We start from the raw sequence: 23,737 nt of genomic DNA on the forward strand, positions 1-23,737 counted from the left end.
CATACATTGTAATGACAATGATAGATCTCACATGTTGTCTGCCCCACGAGTTTATAAAATAATTCTAACTACAAAATATTCAATACAGAAATATTTCAAAACACACAAGATAAAGCATAACTTTAGACACCATCATAACTATCAGATACCAAGTAGATATAGAACATACATAATTTACAATGAGAGTGGGGAGAAGTCAGTATTATGAAACCGTTAAAAAGTGTGCTGGTTTTGTTCCTGAGCAACCACTTTTAAAGCGTACCTGTGGTTTCAGGTGACATTTCAGCATAAGCTGTCATATAGGTTTACATGAGGAATAACACGATTTCTGGCTAGAATATGACTTGTATTCTGCATTTTTTAGCCGTTTTCTATGTTTTTTTGCAGGCTCTATCTCTAAGGTCTTATTCACACGAACGTTAAAGAGGCTCTGTCACCAGATTTTGCAACCCCTATCTGCTATTGCAGCAGATCGGCGCTGCAATGTAGATAAGAGTAACGTTTTTATTTTTAAAAAACGAGCATTTTTGGCCAAGTTATGACCATTTTTGTATTTATGCAAATGAGGCTTGCTAAAGTCCAACTGGGCGTGTATTATGTGTGTTACATCTGGGCGTGTTTACTTCTTTTACTAGCTGGGCGTTCTGATGAGAAGTATCATCCACTTCTCTTCAGAACGCCCAGCTTCTGGCAGTGCAGACACAGCGTGTTCTCGAGAGATCACGCTGTGTCGTCACTCACTTCCTGCCCCAGGTCCTGCATCGTGTCAGACGAGCGAGGACACATCGGCACCAGAGGCTACAGTTGATTCTGCAGCAGCATCGGCGTTTGCAGGTAAGTCGATGTAGCTACTTACCTGCAAACGCTGATGCAGAATCAACTGTAGCCTCTGGTGCCGATGTGGCCGACACGATGCAGGACCTGGGGCAGGAAGTGAGTGACGTCACAGCGTGATCTCTCGAGAATACGCTGTGTGTCTGTACTTCCAGAAGCTGGGCGTTAACGAACAGAAGTGGATGATGCTGATTCGTCAGCATCATACACTCCCATTCCTAACGCCCAACTAGTAAAAGAAGTAAAAACGCCCCGATGTACACACATAATACAGTTGTACTTTTACTGTAAACACGCCCAGTTGTACTTTTGCAAGCCTCATTTGCATAAATACAAAAATGGTCATAACTTGGCCAAAAATGCTCGTTTTTTAAAAAGAAAAACGTTACTGTAATCTACATTGCAGCGCCGATCTGCTGCAATAGCAGATAGGGGTTGCAAAATCTGGTGACAGAGCCTCTTTAAATACGCCCATGTGACGGCCGTTAAAATAACGGCTGTCACTCGGACCTATGCAATTCAATGGGGCCATTCAGACATACAGTGTTTTTCACGCAGCGTGTTTCTGTTGAATGAACAGTCACCATTTTGAAGTCAATGGGTGCGTGAAATTCACGGACAACACACAGACGCACATCCGTGTGCTGTCCGTGATTCACGCACCAGTTCCTTGAAATGCAGAGGAAAAAAAAATAAAGAAATGTGCACCAACACAGACAACAACTGATGCCACACGGAACAAACACTGATGGCACACGAATGAAAAAAGTGTCCGTTTTTTGTGGACGCAAAACGGAGCCTAATTATCAGTTTTCTCTGTGCTAGTGGGTGGAGATTAACGTTTATTGTATCCCATACACTGCATAAAGAGGAAAGGAAAACCCTGCTCTCCTATTTCTATTCATATATAGAAGCAGCAGCAGCATGAAGTAGATTATACAGTAGTAATGAGCAGTGTAGCTGTAAATCTAGCACAGGGGTGGGATCTAAGGCCGGGTTCCCAAGAGTCGGATACACTGCGTAAAGACTACGCAGTGTATCTGACTTGGAACCCGCAGCACATTCCGTCCAGAAAACTGCACTATATTGTAGTGCGCTTTTTCAGGTGGCATTTCCGCTGTGGAAAGCAGCGCTGGCTGGAAAATTTTTTTTTTTATATTTACCCCCTCCAACACTTCTGCACGTAGTCCAGCCTCCAAGATGACGTTGCAGGCCATGTGACCACTGAAGCCCGTGATTAGCTGCAGTAGTTACATGTGATGAAACGTCATTCCAGATGGTCGGACTGGAGAAGCAGGGAATTCTGGGTAAGTATAAATAATTATTTACTTGCGATTTTTGCAACCAAATCGCTGCGATTCCACCGCAAAAGACCCGCATCTATCTGACATTTATGACATATGCTGTGGATATGTCATAAATGTCCTTCATGGGAAAACCCCTATAAGTTGGCTGAGAAACCAATGCATCAATCAAGACAGATTTTGCAGTAAATTCAGAGTGAGTGAACATTCAGGAGGGGGTGGTGGTGGGGAACTTGATAAGTGGAGAAAGAGAGACATTTTTCTCTAATAAGATAAATTACAAATTATTAATCGCTTATACTGATTTATGCAGTTTGTTCAAACGACAGTACCTATTTAACCCCTTAACGACGAGTGACGGATGTATCGGTCACAAGCAGGGGCTAGTTTCCGCGTCGTGATGGATATATCTGTCACTCTGATCTTGTGGGTACTACCACTGTACCCACGAGATCAGCGGCAGAAGCACGGCTGTTATACACAGCCAAGCTCCTGCCGCAACTGGAAAGTACTCAGATTGCGGCAGTTTAACCCTTTAGATGCCTCTATCAATCTAAGGGGACCAGATCGTAGAGCGCGGGTAGGTTTCCATGGCAGCCGGGGGACTAACAAAGGACCGCAGGTCTGCCTTCAGAAACTGCCTATTAGGTCATGCAAGAGGCATGGCCTAATAGATTGCCTGTCAGTTTTACACTGACAGGCAATAATGCTTTGATATACTAAGTATACAAAAGCATTATATCTGCGATCAGAAGATCACAAAGTGAAGTCCCCTGGTGGGACAAAACAATTAATTAAACCGCCGGGTGGACGGCATAAAAAAAAACACGCAGGAAACAATGTCAAAATTCCTTTTCTTTCTCACCCCCCCCCCCCCTAAAAAATAAAATAAAAGTTAATCAATAAGTCCCATGTACCCCAAAATAGTACAGAATAAAAACTACACCTTGTCCCGCAAAAAAAAACCTTTGACGGAAAAATAGAAAAGTTACAGTGGCTCATGCAATGCGGCTTTGCAAAAAACAAGTAATTATTTTTTTATTTTTTTTAAAAGGGGTTTTATTGTGCAATTGTAGGAAAACATATAAAACCTTTACATATTTGGTATCCCCGTAATCGAGCCGATCCATAGAATAAAGGTAATGACTTCCGGTTCCGGCGCTGGCGATGCAGGACGCGAGTGACTGAGCTCCCGCTCCCGTCTAGCCTGCTTGCTCGCAATAGTCGCTCCGGCGACGACAATCAGCTGTGAAGCCACCAGCCCTGCACACAGAAACATACCCGGTGGTGCCTGTATGGACAGGTACCTCCTCAGAAGTGCGCATAAGCCAGCCATGGAAGATTCAGCCGCGGCCGTGGAAAAGGGAGGTAAGATGGCGGCGCTTCCCGCCACTGCTCCCCTGCTATACACACAGGAAGATGAGCTGCAGCAGCCTCAGTCCCAGCTTTCAAGCCCTGCAGACCCCGTAGCCTCTTCTCATCCTGCACCTATTGATTATATAGCCCTGGCCCGTGAAGTGGCCAAGCAGATAGCGCCAGACCTGCAAAAGGCACTGGAAAAAACGGTGCAAGATTCCCTGAACCGCGTGCATGCGGACCTGGCACAAGTCACTTCCAGGACTGATGAATTAGAACAGCGTATGACGTTGCTGGAGCATGAAAATGAGCGCCTGCAATCCAAACTTAAAGTGGTGCTGTCCGCTACTACGCAGTTGGGGGACAAGGTGGAGGATCTGGAAAACCGCTCCAGGAGGAGCAACTTACGACTGGTGGGTCTGAAAGAAGCGGTGATCCCTTCTGATTTACAGCGATTATGTGAGAGGACATTGCCAGCAGCTTTAGGTCTTCCACGTCCCTGCCGGGTGGAGAGGGCACACAGGGTGGGGCCGGACCCCAGAAATCTCCCAGCAGCAGATGACAACAGTTCGCTTCGTCCCAGACAAGTAATCTTTAAACTGTTGGATTACAATGATAAGGTGGCACTTATGAAGGCATTCCGCAGCAGATCACGTCCTTTGGAAATAATGGGCATGAAAGTGCTACTTTTCGAGGACTATTCTACGGAGGTCGCAAAACGCAGACGTTCTTTCAGCAAGATCTGTACCGCGCTGTTCCAAGCGAAAGTACGTTTTAACCTGCAGTACCCAGCCATCTTACGGGTGTTTCAAGAAAACGGGCGGACCAAGATTTTCGCCACACCGAAGGAAGCGGAGGACGCACTTACAGAGCTCTGCAGACACAGACCCCAGCACGAGGAGCGTCGCAGTCCAACACACAGTCCAAATCGCAAGTCAAGAGAAGTCAAACGGAATCGTCTAGATATGGAGCGAACCTGGGCAGAAGCTTTAATGCCCACACCAGGAAGAGCCCGAGGAGGTCGATCCGGAAATGGAGGGAACTCTCCGAAGCCGCAGAGGCGAACGCGGGACCGCACCTGATCTACGTCTCCTGATTGACGGCCGAAGTTTTCCCAGCACCATTTTATCTGATGTGATGATGGTCATGTGGACGCTGTAGATCAATCGCAGGTTCCGATAGGCTGCAGATAAGTTTGCAGATAATTTTAAAGTTATGAGGGCGGAATTTGGCGGTCTTATAAGGCATCTTGAACCGGTCAGCAGCTGACCTAATGTTCTAACGTTATAATGTTAAAATGTATGCATTTTGTTATTTTCCCGCATTTTCACTACAGGGGATTAGAGAGTGAGTTAGGGCAGGATCTGAGACCTCTCCTTGTGGGTGTGCTCAACCGAGAATGATACAGTGCCTCCCCTACGCAAGGGATTAGTTATATCTGCCACAGATCGCATGCCTGGGGAAGGTTCGGTAGGGGATCTTGGAAAAGGAGACAGGGAAGCCTAGCGGTGAAGCAGGATTCATTTTGACATGTTATGTTATAGTCCAAACGGACTCTATGATGTTAAACCGATGGTATAAGAATGTATAAATTTGTGTACCGGCGGCAAAGGGCTAATGAGGTGGTAAGGGCAGGTGCAGTTTACTCATTGAAGGTGATATATATGCAGGTCTGGGGGGAGGGGGAGGGAGGGACGTGTTTTGGCACAACAGAAAAAAGTGAAGTCTCTTACGCCAATGGGTATTAAGGGGCTGGTGACCCTTGCCGCAGGTGATTTTTCGTTTTTTTTTTAGGTAATGGCCTGATGGCCTTGATATGGAGTTTAGTTTTGGTTTTTAAGCCGGGTTTTGGCTTTGTTCGTAATGTTCACGCATGGCTGTTGGGAAAAGATGGATCTGACTCCCCGAACCTATGACGACTTTTAGACATTTTAGCTCATCTTATGCACTGCCCAATAACATGAAAATAATCTCATGGAACGTTAAGGGGCTTAGGTCCCCACAGAAACGGACCAAACTTTTGCGACACATGAAACGATTACACCCAGATGTAGCCCTATTACAGGAAACTCACCTTACCGAGCCAGAATTTAAGTATTTGCAAAAATTCTGGGTGGGCCAGGTTTTTGGCTCGCCGGCAAGGGAGGGTAAGGCGGGAGTTATAATTTTGGTACATAAAAATTTTACGTTTACGCTGGTGTCCCAGGAGCGTGATGAGGGCCGTTGGATCCATCTAGTGGTGGAACATGCAGGGGAAACGATCAGTATTCATAATGTGTATGGCCCAAATGCGGTTAACACAGGTTTTTTTGGTCATTTGGAAGCCCAACTCCAGCAGGATCGTACTAGGCTTTTAATTCTAGGGGGAGACCTTAACACTGTAAGGTCCTCCAGGGAAGATAGGAGCGCAGGGACTAGTTCGCAGAGAAATAGGGATAAGATCTTGCCAGACTTTTTAAGACACAATGCCCTAACAGATGCTTGGAGGAGTCTGCACCCTGATGCGCGGGAATACACACATTTTTCTCATGTCCATCAGTCATGGTCGCGTATTGATTGCTAGTTAATGACGCTTTATCTCGACGGATACGTGAAGCGGCGATTGAGGATCTCGTTATTTCGGACCATGCCCCGGTTACCATTACTTTGGCCGACACAGTAGCTAGGGGAACGGATTTTATTTGGAGGTTCCCCTCCTTTCTGGCAAAGGATGAGGGCTTTCTACAGAGGCTATAGGGGTGGTGGACGGAATTTGATGGGGATAATGCATCACATCGTTCGGACCCGTCACTGTATTGGCGTACAGCCAAAGTGGTAATACGAGGGAAAATTATGCAATTTATGTCTAATCTTAAACGCAAGACTACCAAAGGGTACAAGGCAGCGAGTGACCGATTACGGTGTGCATACACAGCATTTCTACACTCTCCATCAACATCTTTGGGGGAGAAATGGAGGGAAGCTAAGCGGCAATTTGATCAGTGGTTAGACAAAAGAGAAAGTATTTATCGGTCCCAATTTGATGCAGAGCTAATGCGTTTCTGCAATAAAGCGGGCAAATTATTAGCGCGACTAGCGAAGGGGAGGTTTGCACCGTCACACATTTCAACACTTAACGATTCCAATGGAAATCCTACATCAGACCCAAAAAAAATTAACACTATATTAAGTAAATACTATCAAGCCCTTTACTTAGACACGCCCATAGATCCCCAAAAAGGTAGGGAATTTTTGGAGAAGGTAAAGCTGCCAGGGCTCACTCAGGAGCAGAACGACCACTTGAGCGCAGAGATTACCTTAGAGGAAATCCAGAGCACCATTAAGACCTTATCCAACGGAAAGGCCCTGGGTCCAGATGGATTTACAGGAGAGTTTTTTAAATCTCTGAGAGAAGAAATTAGCCCTACCTTGGTGGCATACTATAATATTCTACTAAGGACCGATGCTCTCCCACCAGAGGCCAAAATAGCGCATATAAAAGGTATTACCCAAGAAGGGGAAGGATCCTCTTGACCCGGGGTCGTATCGTCCTATATCACTGATAGACCAAGACCAGAAATTACTCACAAAAGTTTTGGCCAATCGACTGGCTACGTATCTACCCACATTGGTGGGAAAATCCCAAGTAGGATTTGTAAAGGGCAGGGCAGCAGTGACTAATTTACGCAAAGTGTTGACGGTGCTAGAAACAGTCAGGCACGATCCCCAGCCAGGTACCCGGCCGGCACTTTTAGCGCTAGACGCAGAGAAAGCCTTTGATAACATACAGTGGGAATGGCTGGTGATGGTGCTGGACAAAATGAATGTCCAGGGAGCCTTCCGGGTCTTCTTGAAGGGCGTTTACAATAATCCACAGGCCCGCGTTCACTCCTCAGGATTTCTGTCGGATCCCTTTCAATTGCATAAAGGAACCCGGCAGGGATGCCCCCTGTCGCCATTGTTATTCAATCTAGCACTGGAACCTATGGCTAGATTCCTGGAGGAATCCGATATGTTTAGAGGTATTCAGGTAGGGTCTCTGGCAGTTAAGTTAGCCTTGTTTGCTGATGACGTTATACTTTTTATGTCAAATCCTCAAGAGCATTTAATGCCGGTTTTTCACTTTTTACAGGAATTTGGGCAATGCTCTGGATATAAAGTCAACCTAGCTAAAAGCGAACTGCTGGAGTTGGGCAAACCATTGCCTAAGACCTTTTGGCAATCCTTGGGATGTGGGATATCCCCGGTAGAACACTGCATTACTTATCTGGGCATCAAGATAGGGAAGGTGCCAGACACCCTGTATGGCCTAAATTATCCCCCGTTATTTAAAAAAAATACAAGCGGAACTCACCCGATGGTGCCAATTGCCGTTATCCCTCCTGGGGAGGTGCCACCTGATTAAGATGGTTAGTTTCCCCAGATTGCTATACCCCTTTCAAACGCTTCCTCTCCTATTGAAACATGTGGATGTCTCTAAACTGACTTCCACATTCACAAAATTTATATAGGCGGGGAAAAAGGCCTCGCATTGCACTCACCAAGCTCATGATGGGCAAACAAGAAGGGGGTTTGAACTTCCTGAACATCAGGGGCTACAACGTGGCATGTCTTTTTCGTCATGTAGTAGATTGGCTTCACGAAACGAGCCATTATTCCAACATAGATCTGGAGGGGGAGTATGCCTCACCCTGGAACCTGAAGGCTTTGCTACATTGTAGAGTTGCTTCTCTTCCGTGCCGTCTCAAAACCTCCATTGTATTGAGGGACACAGTTCTAGCTTGGAAAGCAGTACGTAAGCATTTTGATCTACCTCACCTGGTATCGAAATATATGCAGTTGAGCGGACACCTGGAATTTCTACCAGGAGTAGGCAAGGGAGACAGATTTGCCTCTTGGGGGACGGTAGGCATCAATAACGCAGGGGATCTTATGCATATAGAGGAAAGGAGATGGTTAACGGGGGCGGAAATCACCACTAAACTCAGACCCCTAGAAGGTAGGTTTAATTTTTTACAAATTCTTCAGGCACGAGCATTTTGCACCTCTAGGCTCAGGGACTTGAATAAGGAAGCCACCTCGCACACTCTAGATGAGGTCATAGGTCCAACGTCTGGGCGTGCGACTATTTCAGGGTTGTATAGAGAACTGGGAGATGGTTTTGTTCGTCCACAATCAAGGGTTAGTTTCAAAGTCTGGGAACGGTGGACTCATGATCCAGGTATAGGTGAGATCATATTGGGGGGTTGGGAGACGGTACGGAAGAGTGTTATAAACGAGAGCTGGAGGGAAACCTATTTTAAATTGATGCATTCGGCTATATATGGCTTTAATATTTTGCCTTCACAATCTTTCCCCGACCGCATTACGTGTTGTCCCAAATGCAACACCCCCCTGACGAATTTATGGCATGGAGTATGGGGGTGTGTTCATACGAAGCGATTTTGGGGGATGGTACACAAATATATTGCGGATCATTGGAAAACGAATCTCCCAATCACGCCTCAAGCGCTACTGTTCCATCAGGCGCAGCCACCGGAGGAAGAGGGTGCTCGAGGGGTGAGATAACCTCCCCTGCTGGTGCACACGATTTTATTGGTGGCCTTGAGATGCCTCCTGAGTAAATGGCTGGAAACAGACACGCCGGGGTTAGACCTGATCGTGTCTCGTCTGAAACAGTTATTAGTTCTAGAGAGGGTGGAGGTGGAAAGACGGAAGGAAATGGGAACCAAGAAGCTATTCGCTAAATGGAAAATATTCATAGAAATCGCAGTGCACAGCAGCCGAGGTAGTGGAAATTGTTACGCCTTTCAGGCACACAGAGTGGTATTACACGCAGCTCTTGGCAGGCACTTTAGGGGGTTTGCAACTTTGATCTAGTCAGGGGATAAATGAAACGTAGCTACTCATTGATGACCTAAGTCGTTTCGGGGATGGGGGAAGTCATGTTTTCGGTCTATATGAAGATCGACACTTATGCCATGTTTGTATGTTATGTTATGTTGTATTTAATTCAAGGTTAATTTAATGACAGTTGAGTGCTGCTCACTCATGATGCAACCTTTGCGTGAAATGTTTGTAAGAAAATGTGAAAACTGTTAATAAAAAATGATGTTTTAAAAAAAGAATAAAGGTAACATGATAATTATGCTGCATAGAATGGCGTAAACATAGAACATGAAAAACAATGCTGGAATAGCTATTTCTTTTCAATTCTCTCCTAAAATAAAGTTCATAAAAAAGTTAATCAATATATTATATGCATTCAAAAATGGTGCAATTGAAAATACAACTCGTCCGGCAAAAAACAAGCCATCATACAGCTATGTCGACGGAATAAAAAAAAAGTTAGGACTTTTGGAATGCCACAGTGTAAAAACAAACCTTAAGGCCAAAAAAGGCCTGGTCATTATGGCAACATGCACACGACCGTAGCCATGTGCACGGCAGTGATTTTCGGGTCGGCCAGCTGCGGAGTGTCACCCGCAAATCGCGGGCCATGCACATGGCCGCATCCATTATTTTCTATGAGCCTGGTTCCTGGGCCATGCACGGACCATGGAAACCACAGTCGTGTGCATGGACCCATAGAAATGAATGGGGCCGCAATTCTCCTGTGGATTTTCGGGGGCATTGCAGCCGCAAAAGCACGTTCGTGTGCATGAGGCCTAAGGGGTTAAACCCAACCATGCACACTGAAATAACATGAGTCGATCTTCTGTGAACCGCTGACAATTGGTAAAGGAACTGTCAGATACGTGCAGGTGTCCACGGTCAATCATTCTCCTGCAAGATTATCGTTACCAGACATATTTGGCAGTCGCCCCAACTAACTACTCCATAGGTATTCATATTCAGGAGCATATTTATGATACCGGTGATTAGAAGTGCCTCATATTTACAACATGGAAAATGTCAATGTGATCATAACATTCTTTCCTACTGCAGCAGAATTAAACACTTTCTGCCAGGCTTCACCACGGTATAAAGAGGATTGATGGTGGCACCATCAAAGGACAACCTGGTTTCATCTGATCATTGGTGGACTCTTTTAAGAAGAAGAGACTGTCCAGTGGACAACCCCTTCAAGACTTGTAAAGAGTTACCGACACTATCATCTTATAACAGCGATTTATTTCATTATTGCAATACAGAACATCCATTTTTTTTCCATCAGCTCTAGATGTTGTATACAACAGATTGTGGAAAAAGGAACAGTTCTATTAAAAAGTTACCTGAAAACCATACCACCAGTCCTCTATCCAATAGCTCTCCAGATTTCGGACACAAAATCGACGCAAGTTTTACTTGCCGTGGAGGAGGCAATGCCTGCCATTTGGTTAGGAGATGCAGAGCCTCTTGACTGGCAGGGCCACTGGTTCTAATCACTGCCACACCACATTTCCCATGGCCAGATGAGAGGGCAAAAATGGTTTCTCTTACATGATGGTTTATCCACTTCTTCAATGGACTACAAAGTAAAAGACAGGAAATGGTTAATAAAGTGAATTGAATTTCGGAGTATCTATTTTATCGTCTATGTCACATGTAACAGCAGGTTCCAAAAAGCTGTATACAAAAAGTATTCAGTCACCCATTCTTAGTATGTCAGGCATGTACTGAAGGTATATTTTCATGCATATATTTGTTAGGCTTCGTTCACATCTGCGTTGGGGTCCCGTTCTGACATTCCCTCGGAGGTTTCCGTTAGAACGGGACCCTGAGCAGACACAAACTTGACACCGACGGAAACCGTTTCCATCACCATTGATTTTAAAGGTGACGGATCTGGTGCCCATGGTTTCCGTTTGTGTCTGTTGTGCACCGGACCCGTCGTTTTGCCGGAAGAAATAGCGTAGTCGACTACGCTATTGCTTCTCTATTGCTTCCGGCAAAACGAAGGGTCCAGTGCACAAAAGAGACAAATGGAAACCACAGGCACCGTCTCTGTCACCGGCTCCATGTCAGTTTGTGTCTGCTCAGCGTCCCGTTCTGACGGAAACCTCAGACGGAACGTCAGAACGGGACCCCAACGCAGATGTGAACGAGGCCTTACCTGGAGCCTTTTTCTTATAAAATACACACATGTATTCCAAGTCATGGCGTAATAGATATACATTATGTACCATTAACCTTTGCAGTAACTACACAATTAGCAGAATATACAATATAAATGTAATATTGAGGTAGTGTATATGTGTGTGTGTATATACTATATGAACAAAAGCATTGGGACACACCTTTTAACCCTTTCATGACCAAGGGTCATTGATGCCCCTGTGTCCAGGTCAAATTTTACGTTTCGGATATGCACTTCTTTAAACGATAATATCTTTGCAACCGCTTTGAATATCACAACTATTTTTACAAGACTTATGGGGCTTTCATTCTCTAGATTAGTTTAATTAATTCCATGTTTTTAATTTTTATTATGAGCAGACACAAAATCACTAAAAATGTATGTACACACACACACACACACACACACACACACACACACACACACACACACACACACACACACACACACACACACACACACACACACACCCTAGATCGCTGTGAGTGGATAAGAGGGATACAGGGCTATATTCACACGACGTGAAAAACAAGGCAGTTAACAACGGATCAACTGTCAGTTTTTAATGGCTGTTGTGAAACAATTTGTCTCAAAATTTGAATCTATTTCCCGGCCGTCTGACTGTTTTTCACAGAAATTTGGCATCCATTTTTCATGGACATTAAGAAAACAATTGATGAATTTTACTCGTTAGGGTTTTTTTTTTTTGTCGCAGCCACCTTAAAACACCACAATGCCCATGTGCATATAGTGAGGCAATACCAATGTACATAGTGCCACATTGCCCTCTGTAGATAGTGATTGTGCCAACTGTAAATAGTGCCACAGTGCCCACATAGTGCCACAGTTCCCACTATAGTGCCCACATAGTGCCAAACACAGAGCCTATGTAGATAGTGTCAGTGTCCCCTGTAGGTAGTACCCATATTAATACCACAGTGCCCATGTAAATAGTGCCACACCCTCTGTATATAGCACCCCCTGTAGTAGGGATGTCACGATACCAGAATTTGGACTTTGATACCGATACTTAGTTTAGTATTGCGATTTCGATACCAATTCGATACTGTCAACAGTAATAAAAAAATTAAAAAAAGTTCTTCCATTTTCTGATGTGAGGCGCGAGGTGTGATGAGGAATTTAACCTCCACGTGCCTCACATTAAGGCCCTGTTCACACAGAGTATTTTGACAAGCTTTTTGGCGCGGAAACCGCTCCACAAAATTCGTCAAAAACCTTCAATGGGAGGCGGTTTTCTCCTGCGAGCTGTAAAACCGCCTCGCGAGAGAAAGAAGGGACATGCCCTATCTTCGCACGGTTACGCCGCTAACCTCATATTGCCATCAATGGGAGGCAGAGAAGCGTATTTCGCTGAGTTTTTTGCCGTAGCACTCAATGGGCGCGAGCGAAAAACAGAGCGAAAATCGCGGCAAACGCCGTGCAGGAAGGTCAAAATCTGCCTCAAAATCCCAAACGAAATTTTGAGGCAGAATTTTCCTCCTGCAAAATACTCCGTGTGAACAGGGTCTAATAGTAATTAACCCCATAATGTTTCACAGTCATAATGGGTTAATATGTAAGGTACATGATGGGGTTAATTACTATTAATGTGAGGCACATGGAGGTTAAATTCATCGCACCTTGTGCCCCGCAATAAGTGATAGAAAGCTGTTTTTATTTTATTTTTTACAGCATATACATCATAAATGATGCAAAAAAATTGTTGTGCAGGTTATTACGGCCGCGCCAATACCGAATGTGTATATTTTTTGTATTGAGACTTATTTTAATGTTTATTGTAAAAAAGGTATAAGTGTATTTTTTTATTTATGTAATATTACTTTGTTTTTACTTTATTTTTTAAACTTTAATGTACTGGCATATATCTATATACGGATAGTACACAGGCAGTTGTTAGGACATACCTCAGTATGCACTAACAACAGGAAATATGGTAAGACAGCCCTGGGGTCCTTCAATGGACCCTGGGCTGTCTGCCCATACACCGCATTCCAAATGGTTCTCAATAGGGTTGAGGTCAGGGGAACATGGGGGCCACACCATGAGTTTCTCTCCTTTTATGGCCATAGCAGCCAATGACACAGAGGTATTCTTTGCAGCATGAGATGGTGCATTGTCATGCATGAAGATAATTTTGCTACGGAAGGCACGGTTCTTCTTTTTGTACCACGGAATAAAGTGGTCAGTCATAAACTCTACGTACATTTTCACACCGTCAGGGACCCTAAAGGGGCCTACCAGCTCTCTCCCCATGATTCCAGCCCAAAACATGACTCCGCCACCTCCTTGCTGACGTCGCAGCCTTGTTGGGACATGGTGGCCATTCACCAACCATCCACTACTCCATCCATCTGGACCATCCAGGGTTGTACGGAACTCATCAGTAAACAACACGGTTTGAAAATTAGTTACTTCATGTATTTCTGAGCCCACTGCAACCGTTTCGGCTTGTGAGAATTGTTTAGGGGTGGCCGAATAATAGCTTTATGCACACTTGCAAACCTCTGGAGGATCCTACACCTTGAGGTTCGCGGGACTCCAGAGGCACCAGCGGCTTCAAATACCTGTTTGCTGCTTTGCAATGGCATTTTAGCAGCTGCTCTCCTAATCCTATTAATTTGTCTGGCAGAAACCTTCCTCATTATGCCTTTATTTGAACGAACCCGTCTGTGCTCTGAATCAGCCACAAATCTTTTCACAGTACGATGATCACGCTTAAGTTTTCTTGAAATATCCAATGTTTTCATACCTTGTCCAATATATTGCACTAATTCACGCTTTTCGGCAACAGAGAGATCCTTTTTCTTTCCCATATTGCTTGAAACCTGTGGCCTGCTTAATAATGTGGAACGTCCTTCTTAAGTAGTTTTCCTTTGATTGGGCACACCTGGCAAACTAATTATCACAGGTGTGTGAGATTGATTACAATAATCCAAAGAGCCCTAAGACACAATACCATCCATGAGTTTAATTGAAAAACTAATAAATTAAAGGTTTATGACACTTAAATCAAATGTGCATAATAATTTGGAACACGGTGTATATGGTATGTCCCTCAATCGCGTCACAGGAATTCCCTGTGACGCGATCCAGGGGCATCCCCCTTCTGATTTTCCCCAGAATAGGGCAGTCTGCTTTGATCGCAGCATTCACGGGAATAACGGCGGAGATGAGAGGTTTCTCAGATCCCCGCCAGCGGGGCTGCGGCTGTGTAATACAGTCATTGCTGCGCTCCTGAAAAGTGCGTGTGCGGTCAGCATGAGGAGAAGCGGCCGGCGCTGCACTAATGAGCAGCGGTTCAGGCATTGAAGACAGAACATGGGGGTGTTTTGCCGCATCGCACCATCCCCCCTGTAGATGGCACCCCCCCCCCCCTGCAGATGGCAACATCCCCTCTGTAGATAGCAACATCCCCTCTGTAGATAGCAACATCCCCTCTGTAGATAGCGATATAGCTATATGTGCATGTTGCTATGTGCTGTGTAAATGAATGGGAAGAAGTGTATGAGGCTGATTGGTCACGGATTGGTCGGTGTCATACACTCCTCTGTACAACGCCCACTTGGGCAAAAAGTAAAACACGCCCAGTTGTTCATTAAGAAGCTAATATAGGTCATAACTCCGTCAAAAATTATCGTTTTTCTAAATAAAAAACACTGCTGTAATCTACATTACAGCACCGATCACATCATGTGCAATATAGGGCACTTATAATGTGGTGACAGAGCCTCTTTAAGAAGCAAATACCTACCTATTAGACGCAGTTTCTCTCTCAGAATCTGTGCTATAATCTTCTGCTGTGTTTTATCTCCTATAGACAAAAGCAGATGCCAGGAGCAGGAGACTGAGGCGCTTCCTAGGTCCTTGCAGTGCAGTGTAATGGAAGCAGCATGTCCTGTGCTGTGTGTAAAAGATCTCTGTGTTATCTGCTCACTGAACAGTCACATTAACCCCTTCCCGCAAATCGGCGTTACTGTACGTCCTTTTTATCGGCTCGTTCCCGCAAATGGGCGTACAGTAACGTCCTGAGGATGAAGCAGGCACAGGAGCTGTGCGCGCTTCATCCTCAGCGGGTGTCGGCTGTAATATACAGCTGACATCCCGCTGCAACGGCGGCGATCACTGTTATGTCCGATCGCCGCCATTTAACCCCTCAAATGCCGCTGTCAATAGCGACAGCGGCATTTAAGTGATTGATACAGAGGGAGGGGGCTCCCTCTGTACCCCGTTGGCCCCCCGCGAAAAATCGCGGGTTTCTGATGGTTGCAATGGCAACCAGGAAGCCTAGCAATGGCTTCCTGGTTCTCCAGTACGGGAGCCTATTAGGTCCTGCCCGAGGCAGGACGTAATAGGCTCAACTGTCAGTTATAAAATGACAGTTATAATACACTGCACTGCACAAGTAGTGCAGTGTATTGTACAGGGGATCAGAAGATCAGATCTTCCAGTCCCCTAGTATGTGTAAAATAAAAAGTGAAAAAAAGGTTAAAAAAAGTTTTAGATAAATAAATAAAAAGTTTTATGTAATAAAAACAATAATCATCTTGTGTCCCTGATCAAGTCCTTTATAATTAGAAAAAAATGGAAAAAAAAGACAAAAACTAGACATAATAGGTATCGCCGCGTTCGTATCGGCGTGACCTATAAAAATATAATATTATTTATCCCGCACGGTGAACACCGTAAAAAAAATACCATAAAAAACAATGGCAGAATTTCCTTTTTTGGTCACGTTGTTTCCAATAAAATGGAATAAAAAGTGATCAAAAAGCCGCATTTACCCAAACTTGGTACCAATAAAAACTACAGTGTGTCACGCAAAAAACAAGCCCTCACAAAGCTCCGTCGACATAAAAATAAAAAAGTTATGACTCTCAGGACATGGTGACACTAAAATATTTTATTTATAAAAAGGGTTTTTATTGTGTAAAAGTAGTAAAACATATAAAAACTATATAAATTTGGTATTGCCATAATGGTATCAAACCGCAGAATAAAGCAAACATGTTGTTTATGCAGCACAGAGAACGCCGTTAAAAATTGATTTAAAAAAAACAGCGAGAGAATTTCAGTTTTTTGGTCTCCAAAAAATTGAATAAAAACTGATCACATTATCACATTTACCCCAAAATGATACTAATAAAAACGACAGCTCGTCCCATGAAAATCAAGCACTCACAGCTCGTCCACGGAAAAATAAAAAGTTATGACTCTTGGAACGCAATAATGCAAAACGACGGCCCAGACTAATTTATATGTGCAGCAGTTCTTCACCTAAAACCCCACGTCATCATTTGCAGCCCCCATTGGTAGACCCTGTAAATGCAGCAGAATCTATGAAATTTTGGGGTCTGTGCTACATATGGGGCTAGTGAAGTCAAAGATTAGACAATGCTGGAGTGCGGATATTTTGTACAATACCACGGACACCCTTTAGAAGTGCGACTCCTACACCCAAAAATCCGGCCTGTGCATGAAGGATTGGTTGAAAGTGTACGTCACTATCCAGGGATCATTCATTTTATTATTCATTCTCCCCATTATTACATCATCCTATTATGACCTGTTGCACTCCGCCCAGCTTAAATATACCCTGATGTACTCCACATAGCTTACATATACCCTGATGCACTCCGCCCAGCAAACATAAACCCTGATGTACTCCGCACAGCTTACATATACCCTGATGCACTCCACCCAGCAAACATATACCCTGATGTACTCCGCCCAGCTTACATATACCCTGATGTACTCCGCACAGTTTACATATACCCTGATGTACTCCACATAGCTTACATATACCCTGATGTACTCTGCACACATTACATATACCCTGATGTACTCTGCACAGCTTACATATACCCTGATGTACTCCGCTCAGCTTACATATACCCTGATGTACTCCGCCCAGCTTACATATACCCTGATGTACCCCTCACATATTGCATATACCCTGATGTACTCCGCCCAGCTTACATATACCCTAATGTACACCTCACATATTACATATACCCTGATGTACTCCGCCCAGCTTACATATACCCTGATGCACTCCGCCCAGCTTACATATACCCTGATACACTCCACCGAGCTAACATATACCCTGATACACTCCGCCCAGTTTACATATGCCCCCATATTATAAGCTGAAACACCAGTAAAATACTAAACAAAACTACTACCAAGCAAAATCTGCGCTCCAAAAGCCAAATGGAGCTCCTTCTGGGCCTGGCAGTGTGCCTAAACAGCAGTTAATGACCACATATGGGGCATTACTGTACTCTGGAGAACCCCTTAACAATAATTTATGGGGTGTGTGTCTACGGTGGTACAAGCTGGGCCCAACACATTGGGCACTGAAATAGCATATATGTGGAAAATGGCAATTTTAAATCTGCAACATCCACTGTGCACTAATTTCTACAAAACCTTTGGGGTTAAAATGCTCACTACACTTCTAGATGAATTCCTTGAGGGGTGTAGTTTCCCAAATGGGGTCACTTTTCGGGGGTTTTCACTGTACTGGTACCTCAGCGCAATGCAACATGGAGTAAAAAAGAAATTTTGTAAAATCTCCACTCCAAAAACAAAATTGCGCTTTTTCCCTTTAGACTCTTGCTGTATGTCCAAATAGCAGTTTACAACCACATATGGGGTACTTCCCTATTCAGGAGAAATTTTGTCACACATTTTGGGGTGTCTTTTCTCCTGTATTGCTTGTGTAAATGAAAAATTACGTGCTAAATCTATAGGTTATTGGAAAAAATATTTTTTTCCATTTTCACGGCCCAATTCTAATAAAATCTATAAAACACCTGAGGGCTCAAAATGCTCACTACACCTCTAATTTAATTCTTTGATAGGTATAGTCTCCAAAATGGGATCACACCTGGGGAATTTCTACTGTACTGGTACTTCAGGGGCTCTGCAAATGAGACATGGCCCCCGGAAACCAATTCAGCAAAATCTGAGCTGCAAAATCCAAAATGGTGCTCCGTCCCCTCTGAGCCCTGCCGTGGGTCCAAACAGCAGTTTATTACCACATATGGGGTATTGCCGTAATCAGGAGAAATTGCTTTACAAATGTTGAGGTGCTTTTTCTCCTTTATTCCTTATAAAAATTTGAAAATTCTATGTTTTTTCAGAAAAAAAGTCTATTTTCATCTTCACAGACTAATTCTAATAAATTCAGCAAAAAACCTGTGGGGTCAAAATGCCAACTATACCACTAGAAAAATTCCTTGAGGGGCATAGTTTCCAAAATTGAGTCACTTTTGGGGGGTTTCCCCTGTTTAGGTCCCTCCAGGGCATTGCAAACACGACACGGCACCGAGAAATATTCCAGTAAAATCAGTGCTCCAAAATCCAAATGGCTCTCCTTCCCTTCTGAGCACTGCCGTGGGTCCAAGCAGCAGTTTATTACCACATGTGGGGTATTTCCGTAATCGGGAGAAGTAGCTTTACAAGTTTTGGGGTGCTTTTTCTCTTTTATTCCTTGCAAAAATTCGAAAATTCTACGTTTTTCCACAATAAAAGTAGATTTTCATTTTCACAGACTAATTCGAATAAATTTAGCAGAAAATCTGTGGGGTCAAAATGCTAACTATACCCCTAGATAAATTCCCTGACGGGTGTAGTTTCAAAAATGGGGTCACTTTTGGGGGTTTCCACTGTTTTGGCACCACAAGACCTCCTCAAACCTGACATGGTGCCTAAAATATATTCTAAAAAATGGAGGCCCCAAAATCCTCTAGGTGCTCCTTTGCTTCTGAGGCCTGTGTTTCAGTCCATTATCACACTAGGGCCACATGTGGGATATTTCTAAAAACTGCAGAATCTGGGCAATAAATATTGAGTTGCATTTCTCAGGTAAAACCTTCTGTGTTACAGAAAAAAATGTATTACAAATGAATTTTGTAAAAAAAAAAATGAAATTTGTAAATTTCACCTCTACTTTCCTTCAATGCCTGTGAAACGCCTAAAGGGTTGAAACACTTTCTGAATGCTGTTTTGAATACTTTGAGGGGTGAAGTTTTCAAAATGGGGTGTTTTATGGGGGTTTCTAATATATAAGGCCCTCAAAACCACTTCAGAACTGAACTCGTCCCTGAAAAAAATAGCCTTTTGAAATGTTCTTAAAAATATGAGAAATTGCTGCTAAAGTTCTAAGCCTTGTAACGTCCTAGAAAAATAAAAGGACGTGAAAAAAACGATGCAAATATAAAGTAGACATATGGGAAATGTTAATTAGTAACTATTTTGTGTGGTATTACTATCTGTTTTACAAGCAGATACATTTAAAATTAGAAAAATCATAATTTCTTCAAATTGTCTCTAAATTTTGGTGTTTTTCACAAATAAGCAATAAATTTATTGACCAAATTTTTTCACTAACCTAAAGTACAATATGTCACGAGAAAACAATCTCATAATCGCTTGGATAGGTAAAAGCATTCCAGAGTTATTACCACATAAAGTGACACATGTCAGATTTGAAAAAATGGCTCTGGTCCTGAAGGCCAAAAATAGCTTGGTCTTGAAGGGGTTAAACGCAAAATTCTGTCATCTCACTGTTCAGTGAGCAAATAACACAGACATTTGTACACACAGCACAGTAAATCTGTGCAGCTACTGATCTGCAAGGAACTTCTAGCCACGCCCCCTCCTATGTACAGAGAAGCAGCAAGAGCAGATTCAACACCATTAACCCCTACCACTCCACACCTCTGATGTCTGGTGAGTTCAGGGGAGGGTGAGAGCACTATAGCTGCTAATATCTTGTATTTCTGTGTCTGACATTGTTATGGGGCACTGTGGCTGGCATTTAATTGTGGCACTGTGGCACCCTATTGTCCCAATATTACCCAGGAAATGTACAGTTAAGGGCAAAACCTTTTTTTTTTCTCCTCTTTTATGCTACAATTTATGGGTGCGTCTTGTGGTCCATACAGTATTTAACCAGAAAACAAGAATGCATAACCCTTATGTCAAAATAATGCAACAGTATGTTAGGATAAAGCTACATTTTGCTTGGGATTTGCCCCTTTTGCGTTGCACAGGATGAAATCTGCTGTGAAAATCTGCGACAAATCCGCAGCAGAATTGACAATTCGCAGGATGCCCTAACTGTGACCTGCACCCTGTTGGCCAGCTGCCATACCGCCAAGGCGGTACGGCCCAGTGGGTCTACAAACCCAACGGGGAAGTACACAGGAAGTTGTTCAGACATGCCTCAGTATGCCCTAACAGGAAATATGGTTAGACAGCCCTGGGGTCCTTCAATGGACCCTGGGCTGTCTGCCCATAAATGGTATGTCCCTCGAGTCACAGGGATTCCCTGTGACGTAATCCAAAGGGTATCCCCCTTCTCATTTACCTCTTGAATGCTGCGGTCAGCTTTGATCGCAGCATTCAGGGGCATACCGGCGGAGATGAGAGATTTCTCTGATCTCCGTCATTAGAGTGGGGCTGCACCTGTGTAATACAGCTATTGCCCCGCTCCTGAGCAACAAGTGTGTGGGCACGCGGTCAGCAGACAGTGATGCGGCCGGCGCTGCACTGATGAGCGGCGGCGCAGGCACTGAATATAGAACATGGGGGTGTTTTGTAATGCGCCCGCCATGTTCTGTCTTCATTGCCGGCGCTCATTAGTGCAGCGCTGGTTGCCTAACATCATGCTGACCGCGAGCGCACTAGACAGGACTCCGGAGCGGGGCATTGGCTGTTGACAATTTTTAAAATAGGGTGTTTTATGGGGGTTTCTAATACATAGGCCCCTCAAAGCCACTTCAGAACTGAACAGGTACCTTAAAAAAAGGCTTTTGAAATTTTCGTAAAAATATGAGAAATTGCTATTTATGTTCTAAGCTTTGTAACGTCCAAGAAAAATAAAAGAATGTTATAAAAACGATGCAAATCTAAAGTAGACATATGGGAAATGTGAACTAGTAATTATTTTTGGTGGTATAACTATCTGTTTTACAAGCAGATGCATTTAAATTCAGAAAAATTAAATTTTTTCTAAATTTTCTCTAAAATGTGCAATTTTTCACAAATCTATCAAATATATCGACCAAGTTTTACCACTAACATAAAGCCCAATGTGTCATGAGAAAACAATCTCAGAATCGCTTGGATAGGTTTAAGCATTCCCAAGTTATTACCACATAAAGTGAAATATGTGAAATATGTCAGATTTTAAAAATGGTCTCTGAGCCTTAAAAAGGCTCTGTCACCACATTATAAGTGCAGTATCTCCTACATAAGGAGATGGGCGCTATAACGTAGGTGACAGCAGTGCTTTTTATTCTGAAAAACTATCTATTTTTACCATGTTATTAGCGATTTTAGCTTTATGCTAATTACTTTCTTAATGCCCAAGTGGGCGTGTTTTTACTTTAGACCAAGTGGGCGTAGTACAGAGGAGTGTATGACGCTGACCAATCAGCGTCATACACTTCTCTCTATTCATTTACTCAGCGCATCGGGATCCTGCTATATCAGTATGTGCAGTCTTATACTGACACATTAACGTTACTGAAGTGTTTAGACACTGAATAGACATTCCTTCCAGCCAGGACGCGATGTCTATTCACAATCCCGACACTTCGGGCTCTGATGTGAAATAATAAAAGAAACCCCTGAGAAGTGACCCCATTTTTGAGACTACACCCCTCAAGGCATTTATTAAGGGGTGTAGTGAGCATTTTCACCGCACAGGTTTTTTCCATAAATGATTGCGCTGCGGATGGTGCAAAGTAAAAAATTATTTTTTTCCCTAGATATGCCATTTATGTCGTGCCCAGTTTGTGCCACTGGAGACACACACCCTAAAAATTGTTAAGAGTTCTCCCGGGTATGGCGATGCCATATATGTGGAAGTAAACTGCTATTTGGGCACACTGTAGGGCTCAGAAGGGAGGGAGCACCATTTAGCTTTTGGAGCGTGGATTTTGCTTGGTAGTAGATTTGTTTGAAGCTTTACGTGTATTTCAGTTTATAATGTGGGGGTTTATGTAAACTGGGTAGAGTACATCAGGGGCATAGTCAGGTGGTATAATAACGGGGTGAAAAAAAACAATAAAATAATCCAGATATTTTACAAATTTTTGCACAATAAAATGACTTTTGTAAAAAGAATGTATTTTTTTCTGTCGCCATGCTGTGAGAAACATAACATTTAAATTTTTTCGTTGACTGACCTGTATGAGGGCTTGTTTTTTGCGATACGAGCTGTAGTTTTCATAGGTACCATTTTTGGATACATGCGACTTTTTGATCACTTTTTATTACAATTTTTGTAGGGCTAAGTGACCAAAAGACAGAAATTCTGGCATTGTTTTTTACGCCGTTCACCGGGTGGACTAAATAACATAATATTTTTATAGTTCAAGCCGTTACGGACGCAGCGATACCAAATATGTATAATTAATTTTTTTCAATAATAAACGACTTGATAAGGGGAAAAAGGTCGATTGTGGTTTATTTTATTACTTGAAACTTTTATTATTTTTTACAACTTTTTCCCACTTTTTTTCCCACACTTCTTCAGTCATACTAGGGAACTTGAAGGTCCAACTGTCAGATTTTTTTCTTCTAATACATTGCATTACCTATGTAGTGCATTATGTAGTGTAGTGTATTAGATCTGTCAGTCATTCACTGACAGCAAGCCAATTAGGCTTCGCTTTTAGGCGGGGTCTAATTGGCTTCCGTAATAGCAGAGCAGAAGGCCATTGTTAGACCTACTGTTGCCATAGCATTGCATGGCAGGGCTGTCGATCTGCTACCAACCTCTAAGATGCAGCGATCGAATTCGAGCGCTGCATCTAAGGGGTTAATGTCAGGAATCGGAGCTAGCTCCGATTCCTGCCGTTACAGGTGGATTTTCAGCTGTAACATACAGCTGACATCCGGCGCTGATGACGCCGGCTCAGCTACTGAGCCAGCGGCTACAGAAGCCTTTTAGACCCTGCCCCTGGGCGTGGCCTGAAAGGCTTCTGTACTCGAGGATCAGGAGGCTTGTGTTAGGCCGCCGGTTGCCTTTGCAGCCACCAGCACCCCGGCAATTTCATTGCTGGTGTGCCGATGAACTGCAAACCCCTTAAATGCAGCGATCTTATTGACCGCTGCATTTAAGGGGTTAATGGCGGGGATCGGAGCA

General features: G+C 43.6%; 1 protein-coding gene across 3 annotated transcripts in view; it reads right to left on the reverse strand.

Moving 5' to 3' along the window:
* GTPBP3 (GTP binding protein 3, mitochondrial) overlaps nucleotides 1–23,737 on the reverse strand; it is a 133,448-nt gene that overhangs the window by 81,861 nt on the left and 27,850 nt on the right. For all 3 annotated transcript variants that reach the window (XM_075825511.1, XM_075825509.1, XM_075825510.1), the window contains exon 3: nucleotides 10,709–10,944. In XM_075825511.1, coding sequence (XP_075681626.1) covers nucleotides 10,709–10,944 — 236 coding nt within the window. The remainder of the gene's footprint in view (nucleotides 1–10,708; nucleotides 10,945–23,737) is intronic.

Source organism: Rhinoderma darwinii, chromosome 1 (assembly GCF_050947455.1).
Source record: "Rhinoderma darwinii isolate aRhiDar2 chromosome 1, aRhiDar2.hap1, whole genome shotgun sequence".
NCBI lineage: Eukaryota > Metazoa > Chordata > Amphibia > Anura > Rhinodermatidae > Rhinoderma > Rhinoderma darwinii.